Genomic DNA, 12,787 nt, shown 5'->3' on the forward strand with positions numbered 1-12,787 from the left:
CGCCCCTTGGCCGGTCAGGAGACCCCGCCCCTTGGCCGGTCAGGAGACCCCGCCCCTTGGCCGGTCAGGGCGAAGGAACAATGCCTACTGATTGTATACCTTACTGAGGGAGCTGTAGTCTCACTTATCCACAAGAGTTCACCCCGAGTAAACATGGCCCCCTCCAAGTGTTTGAGCCTAGTGCTTGGCCTTTCAGGCTGAGCACTGACACATGAAGGTCGTCACATTTCCTGTCACCTAAAAGCACTGTTATATTATAGCAATAAAGCCTGAGCCTCTTGCTGGAGCAGGTTAAGAAGCTAAGAAACAGATTGGTATTTATACCTTGCCGGGCTATCAAGAGGCACTCTGCCCCAAACGAATGAAGTGACAGTGGGATTGAGTTACTAAAACTGGAGAGTGAAAAAATTGGTGCAGCTGTGCATATAAACCAATCAGCTTCCAGGTTTCATTGCAAAGGTGAATTGAACAAGCTGACGTCAGAAGTTCATTGGCTACCATGCACAGCCGAACCAGATTTTGCACTCTACAGTTTTAGTAAAATCAACCCCAGTGTCTTCAGCCTCAAATAAAACAGCCCCTATATTTCCCTACAAATCTGATAGTCAGAAATTGGCAATTACCCAAATGGTAGTGTTTTCAACACAGGTGGGTGTGCATAATCTACATCTTGCTCTAGCTGGTGAATGCCGCATATTTCCTTGTCAACGGCAGTTGCTCTCGCCTTAACGGGCTGCAGCCCTCCTCTGCTGTGTTGAAGTACACTGCTCAAAATAATTAAAAGACGACTTTTTAATCAGAGTTTAGCATCAAGTCAATGAAACTCCTGGGATATTAAACTGGTCAGGTAAGTAGCAGAGGGGGTTGTTAATCAGTTTCAGCTGCTTTGGTGGTAATGAAATTAACAACAGGTGAACTAGATGGGCAACAATGAGACGACCCCCAAAACAGAAATGGTTTTACAGGTGGAGGCCACTGACTTTTTCTCTACTCATCTTTTCTGACTGTTTTTCACTAGTGGTAGCATAAGGCAATACCTGGACCCTACAGAGGTTGCACAGGCAGTCCAACTCCTCCAGGATGGCACATCAATACGTGCCATTGCCAGAAGGTTTGCTGTGTCTACCAGCACAGTCTCAAGAGCATGGAGGAGATTCCAGGAGACAGGCAGTTACTCTAGGAGAGCTGGACAGGGCTGTAGAAGGTCTTTAACCCAGAACCTTTGTGCAAGGAGGACCAGGATGAGCACTGCCAGAGCTCTACAAAATGACCTCCAGCAGGCCACTGGTGTGAATGTCTCTGACCAAACAATCAGAAACAGACTTCATGAGGGTGGCCTGAGGGCCCGACGTCCTCTAGTGGGCCCTGTGCTCACTGCCAGGCACCATAGAGCTGGATTGGCATTTGTCATTGAACACCAGAATTGGCAGGTCCACCACTGGCACCCTGTGCTTTTCACAGATGAGAGCAGGTTCCCCCTGAGAACATGTGACAGACGTAAAAGGGTCTGGAGAAGCCATGGAGAACATTCTGCTGCCTGTAACATGGGTCAGTGATGGTCTGGGGAGGAATATCCATGGAGGGACGCACAGACCTCTACAGGCTAGACAATGGCACCCCGACTACCATTAGGTATGGGAATGAAATCCTTGGACCCATAACCAGACCCTACGCTGGTGCAGTGGGTACTGGGTTCCTCCTGGTGCACAACAATGCCCGGTCTCATGTTGTGAGAGTATGCAGGCAGTTCAATGGTATCAATTTTTTCATCCTCCAGGAATGGCCCCCACACTCGCCTGACTAAATCCAATAGAGCACCTCTGGGATATCATGTTTTGGTCCATCCGACGCCGCCAGGTTGCACCTCAGACTGTCCAGGAGCTCAGTGATGCCCGGGTCCAGATCTGGGAGGAAATATACCATCCATTTTCTCATTAGGAGCATGCCCCTACGTTGTCAGGCATGCATACAAGCACGTTGGAGCCATACAAACTACGGAGGACCATTCTGAGTTGCTGCAATGACATTTCAGCAAAATGGACTCGCCTGCTGCATCATTTTTTCACTTTGATTTTCGGGGTGTCTTTGATGGAAATGAAAATGATCGACCTACAGAGGACTGAATTCAAACGATGGGGCGTCCTTACATTCCTAACACATCACCCTGTCCATGTCAGTATAGAAATCCAGCAGGAGATTTCTCCCCATTAAGATCTGATGGGTTTTCAAAGTCTTCCTTTCATTTTTTTTGAGCCGTGGTTACTAGATGGGCAGATATGTTTAAGTACTGTACAATGCCAGGCTTCGGTGACATGTCCCTAGAAATTGGTGTCCCTGGGCTCCGATATGTTGCTTTGTAGAGCAGACTGGAATGGGAATATAGCTTTGTGCACATATACATGTGTATGATGTGGACTGGGGGCAGTTAAAAAAAGCAGGAAGAGAAGTGAGCAGTAAGGCCTCATGCCCACTGAACTTTTTTCTGTTACTCCTAGGGGCGTTATTTATTTTTTTTCCCTGATTCTAAATTCCCCTGCATGTTAGCCTATGTGTCCCTGCACACATATACATTAACAGGCAGAAAAGAAAAACCCCAAAGATAGTGCGTCCAGGAGCAGCAGAGTTTAGCGGAAAAATGTGTGATACCCCTAAACGCATGTAAACGCCTATGCACTAGGTGCATTTAGTGCTTAAGCATTCATTTCAAAGGCAAGAATAAATTATTAGCAACAGAAGATGATCGTTTGATTGACTTATCAGTTTGGATGTGTTGGAAAAAGGTTTGGAGTTGAGGGCAGCTGTCAGATTACAATGCATCAGGGATTGGGACTTGGAGGGGGGGAGGGGAGGACTCCTGTGTCTACCTCCGTTAGGTTTCTCCCCCCCCCCCCCCCATTTGGCTCCTCCATCCACACTAAACCTATTGCCAGCTTAAGTATCTAAAGGGACTCATCCATGGTAAGCATTTGCCGCTTCAGTTGAAAAGTTTTGAAAAATGTGCTATTCTGGGAAATAGGGATGGATAACTTACCCGCATGTGGTCAAAGGAGATCCCCACCTTTCTGCTCAAGTCATTCCTCATCAGCGGCAGTCTGGAATATCTCTGACTAAAGTGGTTCAGCATCACATACTCAGCGTTCATCCGCTCCCCAACACCGATGGCCTGCGAGACTGTGCTATTTCATACAAAGGGAATGAAAAGTGAGGGTTAGATCGCAGGTTATCAAGATATGTTGTATCCGCTCTCATAGGAAGTGAATGCTGAATATTTGCCCAGAAAATACAAAGTGTTCACTTCGCCAACAAGCCAAATTGATGAACAGTGTTTATATTTGGGGGCAGCACAGTGGCTACATGGTTAGCACTTCCGCCTGGCAGTACTAGGGTCATTGGTTCGAATCCCAACCACGGCACCACCTCCCTGGAGTTTGCATGTTCTCCCTGTGCCTGCGTGGGTTTCCTCGCACGCTCCAAAAACATGCTGGGAGGTTAATTGGATCCTGTCTAAATTGGCCCTAGTATGTGTATGTATGAATGTGAGTTAGGGACCTTAGATTGTACGCCCCTTGAGGGTTAGGGACTGATGTGAATGTACAATATATATGTAAAGTGCTGCGTAAATTGATGGCGCTATATAAGTACCTGAAATAAATAAAATAAATAAATTAGAGGCGGATGCTGACATCTTGGATCCCTCCAGCCACAACTGAAATCCTCCACTTCTACTGTCTACAACAGAGCAATGACGGACAAACATCCATAACACATGCCTAGGCCAAATTACTTTTATAGTTGGGGAAAAAAAAAAAACAACATACACTTTTTTTTTGTTAATGGCAAGTAGCGTAGGTACCTTCTACCCTGTATCGGCCTGTTGAAATCCATGTACAGCAGAACTCAGATGAAGAGAGGAAGAAGCAGCAAGAGAAGTCAACACTTGCACTGTAGTGCTCATGTACTAACAAGGACCATATGAATTGAGGAGGGAGCAGAGTGACAGAGAAGCTCATCAGTCTTCTGCTTCTCCTTTCATTGTCCAATCAAAGGATGGAGGAAGGACAGGGCTTGTAAGTATTACTTAAACTGCAGCTGAGGAAAATCAGGTCTGCTGCCCTGCCAGACAGGTTTGTACTGTGTATTAGTGGGGTTTAAATCTCAAGACTTGATTGGCAGATGGGCAGCCTCCGTATATGTATTTCATCTGTATGTACATAATGGTTTGCCTGGAGTCCAGCTTTAATGCCCCTCTAATGTGTTCAGGAAAAATTGGCAAGTAAATTTATTTATTTCAGGTACTTATATATTACGCAGCGATATATATATATATATCTCAACATTCACATCAGTCCCTAACCCTCAAGGGGCGTACAATCTAAGGTCCCTAACCCTCAAGGGGCGTACAATCTAAGGTCCCTAACTCCCATTCATACATACACATACTAGGGACAATTTAGACAGGAGCCAATTAACCTACCAGCATGTCTTTGGAGTGTGGGAGGAAACCCGAGCACCCGGAGGAAACCCATGCAAGCACGGGGAGAACATGCAAACTCCATGCAGGAGGCACCATGGTCGGGAATCGAACCCATGACCCATTTACTGCAAGGCAGACGTGCTAACCACTAAGCCACTGTGCCGCCCCACAATTATGTAAAAGAAAATATACGAAGTGAGAGGGATAGCTAGCTCCACCTTCCTCTCACCTCCTGACCAGTGGCAGAGGGCGTAGAAGGTCCTGCAACTCTAGGCGGGCCAATACCAGCCGAGAGAGATGTGTAAAAAGGTCTGCTGCATAGGATGTGCATTGTAGACCGCTCCTGTAGCTACTGCAGTGAATCATGGTGTCACTGGCGCATGTCTGCATAAGCTGCTCCCTGGTTGCCATAATGATGCCAATGTATGCGCTCCTCCCCAGAGCCCAAACTACTTCCACTTTCACCCTGTGTCCCAGGGCGAAAGTGGGAGACGTAGTTGCTTAGGGAGGACCAGTGATTGTAGAAGAGAGACAGAGGGCCACTCTGTTTCTAGCAACAGGAACGGTTGACATTGTGCACATACTCTGTTACCATAAGCCACCATCATGACAGAAAATGTCTCCTGCTATAAAGGCTAAAGGCAGGTAAGAATCACAAAATCCCACTCTCCACCCCTTTCCCAACACACGTGACCCCACACGCTAACCCTGCCTTAACATGACCCAGCCCCACGTTACGCCACCTCCCTAACTTGCCACTATTTGCTGCCACCACAGTTATCTGCAGTTCTACACGCTCTACCATTGCATTAAGGTGCACTACTCCAATCGCCTCCACTACACCAAAATGTACTACGCCACTCTACACCACTGGACCCATATGACCAATTCACTAATGTTGACCACTGCAATCTCCACCACGACCGTGAACAATTCTGCACCTGAGCTGAGGGATTTGGGTCCAGAGGTTGAAGCAGCAATTCTTTTTACGTTCCATCAACTACATAAACCAAATTAGAACATGTAATGGTCATTTTCAGTGGATTAAAAGAGTTCCATTCTTAGCATCGGTAACTGCACAGCAACAGGAAGAGGGATTGGAGCCGGGAAGGATTGGTCACTTACTGAAGATTGGTACTTGGGTGAACAGTCAGTCTCGTCTTTGTACACAACTTGACTCCACTCCTACATCGACAATGCGTGTCATTGTCTAGCCTCAGGCCTTCTCACTGGACTATGGACATCACTCTGTTGGTGAGGTCCCCTCTGTGCTCCACCCATAAATTGCCTATACCCTCCGTCTACCAGCCCCCAGTACCTAACGTGTTAGAAAGCATATAGTAGCCCTGGTACCTGTGTGCTTTTTCGATTGCATCTTTCTCTAAACCATCTTCTAGTGTGGCTTCATGAATAAGTAACGTGGCATTTTTTCCTGGTAATAGAAATAAACATCTCAAACTTGCTCACCTTCAGGAAGAAAGGCAGTTGAACACAAAACACCAGACTTTGGCAACCTGTAGTCTCCAGGAAAGCCAAATTGAGTAATCACATGCATCGGGAGTATTGTGCAATAATGAAACAGGTTTTGTTAACCATTGAAGTTTTCTTTGCAGGAATGCCATTCAGCTGCAGCACCGACTTGTTTATTGTGACAGCAACAGGGTCTTGCTCTTAGAATATACATAAGTGTGTGCAGTGCTGTTGAATGATATTTTTCATCTGCAGTGTAAAAAGAAAAAAAAAAAAAAAAGCATATATGGGGGCCTGAGGTGGTCCATATGCTTCAGTATATGTTTAAAAGATGTAATGTGTGCCCACCATCAGAAGTGGGTGGATGCAGGGTGGTATATTCTAATGGGGGACATATACCACTTTTTCTGGATGAGATTTCTTCTCTTTTTTCCCCATTCAGCCCACAGGCTGCATTAAAAAAAAAACATAGCATGTATACCCAACAAGAACCAGCTACGTACTGGTACATCACTGGACTTTGAGTGGTTATACCAGGACCATGTAAAAGCAATCCTAGTGGCTAATTAGCTGCAGGATTGCTTTTGCAAGCAGCGAGAAAAGATGTCCCCTTCTCCCACATTTTTTTTTATAATTAAAAACCTTGTATAAAAAAAAATTAGATCTGCAAAATACTTACTATGCCTCTTTTTCAAGTCATTGGGGAGTCTACTTTCCAAAAAAGGGGTCATTTGGGGGGTATGGAGCTATCCTAGCATTTCAGGGCCTCCAACACTGTGATAGGTAGTGAGGAAGTGAAATGAGGAAGTTACGCACCTTCAGGCTATCAAAGTGGTCATTGGATTTCAGGCTTCTGTATGTGACTAGGCTCCCAAAAAGTCTCACATGTGTTATTCCCCATACTGGGTAAAAGTAACAGAATGTATTTTGGGGTGCAATTCCACATATACCCATGGCTTGTGTGAGCAATATATCATTTAAGTGACAACTTTGTGTAAAAGAAAAAAAAGAAAATAGTTTGTCACTTTCCAAAAACTTACGGAAAAAAAAATAAATCTTCCATGGACTCAATATGCCTCTCAGCAGATAGCTTAGGGCATCTACTTTCCGAAAAGGGGTCATTTGGGGGTGTTTGTACTGTGCTGGTATTTTAGCACCTCAAGAAATGCGATAGGCAGTCAGAAGGTAAAAGCTGTGTAAATTCCATTATCTATACCATAGTTTGTAGATGCTATAACTTTCACACAAACCAATTAATATGCATTTATTGGGATTTTTTTTTTACCAAAGACATGTAGCAAAATACATTTTGGCCTAAATTCATAATGAAATTTTAGTTTTTTTGGATATTTTTAATGACAGAAATGAGAATATTTTTCAAAATGTTTGGTCTTTTTTTGTTTAGATCACACAAAAAAAAAAAAAACAAAAACAAAAACACCCAGAGGTTGATCAAAATGCCACCGTAAGAAAGTTCTATTTGTGTGAAAAAAATGAATTTTATTTATGTACAGCATTGCATGGCCATGCAATGGTCAAACTAGCACAGCTCTGCATAAAAAAAAAAAAAAAATGGCACAAATTGCAGTATCTATACCATATTTTGTAGAAGCTACAACTTTCACACAAAGCAATCAATATACACTTATTGGGATTTTGTTTACCAAAAATATGGCCTAAATTTATGACTGAGTTTACTATAGATTTTTTTTTTATAGCCAAAAGTAAACAAAATCTTTTTTTTTTCCAAACTTTTTGGTTTTTTTTGTTTAGAGTGCGAAAAATAAAAAGCGCACAGTTGATCAAATACTACCAAAAAAAAGCTCTATTTGTGTGAAAAAAAAAAAAAAAAGGGACAAATTTCATTTATGTACAGCATTGCATGACTGCGCAATTACCAGTTGAAACAGTGCCACGCCAAATAGCAAAAAAAAAAAAAAAGGTCTGGTCGGGGGTGGTTGGGGAGGGGTGTGTGTGATGAATCCTCAGGAGGGCAAGTGGTTAAAGGAAAAGTACAGCCAAAGCTAAAAAAAAACCTTGAGCCTTTACAACCACTTTAAGAACATGGACATCATGGATGAAAAACAACACTAGAACAATCCCTTTGCCAACAAATAAAACGCATGCAACTCACCCATCTTAATTAAAGCCTCACAGGGCATGGTGTCTCCTGAGAAAACCAGCTTCCAGCCAGACTGATGGATGACTGCACAACCAAAAGCCATTTTACAGTGGCGGACGAAACAGGTCTGAAACTAAGAAATGAAAAAGTCAGAAAAGGCAAACCAGCAAAGAGGACCTCAAGTGACAAAATCGGAATTCGTCTGTTCAATTAATGAGACATGGTCATCAACTTAATTGCAGGTTAAACCACATAAAACCCTCATTTCCATGCCCATGCTTAGTTTCAGTATTTTTCCTTTTCATAAACAATTGTTACTCACTTGCAATGTGCTTTTGAACTTTCTAGCTGCATGAAATCAATTATCTTTTTAGTTGTCTATTAGGATAGCATTCTGACCAACGCTGTAATGGGAGGAGGGACCTTCTATCAATGTACGTAAGTGCAAATTTTCATCACTGATGGTTCAGGAGTTCAATTTAGCAGGGGTTCTCCTAGACCTGAAAATTGTTTCAAGGGTTCCTCTGTGGTAAGATGTTTGAGAAAGACTGCTTTATTATGCCACACCAAATTCCTAGGCATGGAGGTCATCACAGAAGCAAAACAGTCCACCATTTTTCTATGCTAGCAGTCCAGCTCCATTTTGTGATTGCATAGAGCAAGGTTTCTCAAGGATTCCATGGAACCCCAAGATTCCTCCAGAAGTTCCTCAAGCAATATCTGCCTTTCAGATAAGTTCCTACTAACACCATTGATCTATTTAGCAATCTATAGCGGGGTAATTCTTCCAAATGACCACAAGTGTAAGGAGCATTCTTCCCACTGACCATCACACTAATAAATCATTTAATTTTTATCAGGGGTTCCCGAGACCAGAAGGTTATTTCAAGGGTTCCGCTGTGTTGAAAAGATTGAAAAAAGCTGGCAAAGAGTCCCCATTTACATTGGTAAAAAATAACACCAAGACAGGTGTCTAGAACTCATGTATGTTACCTTGAGAAAAGGGACCTGAGATGCTGTGATTTGCCTTCCTTTGTGATAAATGTTGCACATCAGAAGGTTGGCATATGGACCTCTCTTTTTTTGTAATATTATTTCTGGCATCCACATGCATGTTAGTCCCTTACCTTTTCAAACTGGTACATCTCAAGCAAGGAGGAGATTAAGCTTCTGATCTTGGGGCAGCCTCCCTTTGCGCCTTCTATTAAGTTATGTGCTGGGATAACACTGGAACACAACAAACATATATAGGAGTCTCAATCAGTGAGATGTCTTTTTTTTTTTTTTTTTTTTTTTTTTTTAGAGTTCTTTTTAGATTTGAATCAAAGTGATTGTAAAGCTTCAGTTTCTGTTAACCTCCCTGACGGTATTCCCGAGTGTAGCTCTGGGTAAAGTTTCAATACCAAATGCGGTAACCCCGAGCTACACTCGGGCTTACCATGCGGAGCTGCTCCGGCATCTGTTCTTCACTTACCTTGTCCTGCGCTCCTGCGATGTCCCTCCTGCAGTGTCCCCGGCAATGTAATCCAGCGGATGCCGGCATCTGTTATCTGGGTTCCGTCCCCTGCGAGCATCGGGACGTACGGGGGACGGAACTGGCGGGGAAAATGACAAAAAGTGACATTCACTAAATACAGTAAAATCACATAGTATAACATTCCTGTATCAAACCATTTCACATACATTTTGTCCCGAGTGCTTTGTCCGGCGCCCTGCCTGCATTTTTACTGTTCTTTTTGCCTGGAAACTGAGAAACGTCCATGGCGTCCAAAAAGCGTCCCTTTTAGGTAAAAATCAGTTTTAGACCGGCTAGAGAACAGCGATAGTAAATCAGAACCACTTGCAGAATTGAGTGATAATGATTCATGGGGAAATTTTCAGAGACTGAAAACGATTTTGCGACTTTGCTCAGTGATGTGCGAACTTGGCGCTATATTTCACATTTCAGTGTTTTTGGTTTGATTATATTATTGAATTAAATTTATTATATTTTATGATAATTTATTAAATTATAATTTATGATTTTGTGTTTTAAATTTTATCATCCCCGGGATGTTTACTAGACTCTTGTTCGGACAGATTTCAGTGAGTTATTCCTAAAAATTACAGGCCTACAATAAAAAAAAAATACATATTTCCATGCAAAAAAAAATGTACCGCTTTGAGCACAGAAATATGGACATAATCAGACCACTAGGGAGGTTAAAATAACAAACTTCAGAGAAATAAAAGAGATATCTCCTGCGCCTCTAAATATACTACTATAATACAGCAGCCAGCACTACGAGTGCCACAATCTAAACACCCACAGTATACAGAGAATCAAAGTAAAAAACAGTGCGGCGCTTCTATAACCCTTGCAGCACTAGATAATGGATATCCCAAATACCTTATCACATGTATCTAGTAAGTGATAAACTGGTGATAACACACAATAAAGTGACTAAAACACAATAACATGAATAGTGTCCATGTGAAAATAATATCATGCAGGTGTACACTGCAAATGCCAATCCTCAGACAGGTGGAGTGCCCCCCTCCTCAGATAGGTGGAGTGCCAATCCGCAGACACTACAAGTGCCAATCCTCAGACAGGTGGAGTGCCCCCTCACCTTCCTGCCCAGGCCCCTCAGGACCAATGAGCCTTTGAATATATATTGGATCTTTTCCCCTGAGCGTGGATGAATCCTTCTGCTGGTGGGTCCCTCAGATGACAATAATGGGCCTCTCCTCCTCTTAACTCCTATACAGATCGTTGGTGGTATCGATAGGTCTCCTTCCCTCACGATCACAAATGAGGAAAGAGAGCTTGCATAGTGTAAAACCACTTTATTAAACAAGTATAAAAGTCAAAAACCTACTCACATGCTTCTATGTAAAATCAGGCCTTTACACCACTCAGAGGGTGTACTGTATTCAGGACCAGGTGCACCAAGATGACGTCAGAACGTTCAGTCGTATAAGCTCCTCCCCCTGGTGTATCGCCAGGGGGAGGAGCTTATACGACTGAACGTTCTGACGTCACATCCGGCGCGGACGCCATCTTGGTGCACCTGGTCCTGAATACAGTACACCCTCTGAGTGGTGTAAAGGCCTGATTTTACATAGAAGCATGTGAGTAGGTTTTTGACTTTTATACTTGTTTAATAAAGTGGTTTTACACTATGCAAGCTCTCTTTCCTCATTTGTGATCGTGAGGGAAGGAGACCTATCGATACCACCAACGATCTGTATAGGAGTTAAGAGGAGGAGAGGCCCATTATTGTCATCTGAGGGACCCACCAGCAGAAGGATTCCTCCATGCTCAGGGGAAAAGATCCAATATATATTCAAAGGCTCATTGGTCCTGAGGGGCCTGGGCAGGAAGGTGAGGGGGCACTCCACCTGTCTGAGGATTGGCACTTGTAGTGTCTGCGGATTGGCACTCCACCTATCTGAGGAGGGGGGCACTCCACCTGTCTGAGGATTGGCATTTGCAGTGTACACCTGCATGATATTATTTTCACATGGACACTATTCATGTTATTGTGTTTTAGTCACTTTATTGTGTGTTATCACCAGTTTATCACTTACTAGATACATGTGATAAGGTATTTGGGATATCCATTATCTAGTGCTGCAAGGGTTATAGAAGCGCCGCACTGTTTTTTACTTTGATTCTCAAAATAACAAACATGTCATACTTAGCTGCTCTGTGTAATGGTTTTGCACAGAGCAGCCCCGATCCTCCTCCTCTGCGCCCATAGGCTCAAGACATCAGGGCACGGCTCCACCTCTGCTCCCTCGTAAGAGTTTGATTGACAGCTATGGATCTGCCCTGTGAGGAGGGACAGAGCAGAGAACCGCTGCCGTAATGCACAATGCTGGTTCGCAATGGGGCTCAGTTAAGTAGAAGTGTTGGGCTTGGAGGGGAGGGAATCCCAGGTATATAGAATGCATTAAGGTAAGAAACATTAAGGCTTTAGAACCACTTTAACCACTTCCCGACTGGCCGTTGTATATAAACGGCCGGACGGTGGCAGTACAGGGCCGGGTGGCCGTTTATGAACGGCCTCCCCGCACCCTGCTTGTGCGCGCTCCCTGGGAGCGCGCAGCACCGCGATTCGGTGCCCGCTGTGTCCTCCGGACACAGTGAAACACCGATCGTCGGACGGGACCTCTGTACGAGGTCCCAATCATGTGATCACTGATTGGCCAATCAGTGATCACATGCAAAGTAGTAAGCAAGATGTCACTTGTGACATCATTGCTTACTATGTGTGAAATCTGTGAATGATCACAGAGGTCACATGGTACAGGGCTATTCACAACAGCCTTGTACCATGTGACAAGCTGTGACCAAATCACAGCTCACTCAGTATTTCTCAATGAGTGCAAGAATGCACAGAGAGAGAAAGAGAAATGATTGCTTTTACATCCTATATGGGTATAAAAGCAATCAGTAAAAAAAAAAAAAAAATCTTCATCACCCCCCACAAGTAGTACAGTGTCACCATGGTGACACTGTACTGCTAGGGTGACAGTATGTAAAAAAAAAAAATAAAAAATAATAATATAAAAAAATAAAATAAAAATGTAAAAAAAAATGTTTAAAAATTATAATTTTTGGTTATAAACTAATTTGTTTTTTTTTGTTTTTTTGCTAAAAAGATAACGGAATACATTTTGGCAAAGATGTATGATGAAATATTATTTATTTGCAAAATTTTATAAAAAAAAAA

General features: G+C 43.3%; 1 protein-coding gene across 1 annotated transcript in view; it reads right to left on the bottom strand.

Annotated features, from left to right (window-relative positions):
* The window catches only part of ELAC2 (elaC ribonuclease Z 2), a 49,494-nt gene that overhangs the window by 1,889 nt on the left and 34,818 nt on the right, over positions 1 to 12,787 (bottom strand). The window contains exons 20-23 of the mRNA XM_089663856.1: positions 9,194 to 9,293; positions 8,079 to 8,199; positions 5,828 to 5,906; positions 3,032 to 3,176 (exon numbers count right to left, since the gene is read on the bottom strand). Coding sequence (XP_089519982.1) covers positions 3,032 to 3,176; positions 5,828 to 5,906; positions 8,079 to 8,199; positions 9,194 to 9,293 — 445 coding nt within the window. The remainder of the gene's footprint in view (positions 1 to 3,031; positions 3,177 to 5,827; positions 5,907 to 8,078; positions 8,200 to 9,193; positions 9,294 to 12,787) is intronic.

This window comes from Staurois parvus, unplaced genomic scaffold, assembly GCF_062004578.1.
Source record: "Staurois parvus isolate SC_StPar_1 unplaced genomic scaffold, SC_StPar_1.0 ptg001787l, whole genome shotgun sequence".
In the NCBI taxonomy this organism is placed as follows: domain Eukaryota; kingdom Metazoa; phylum Chordata; class Amphibia; order Anura; family Ranidae; genus Staurois; species Staurois parvus.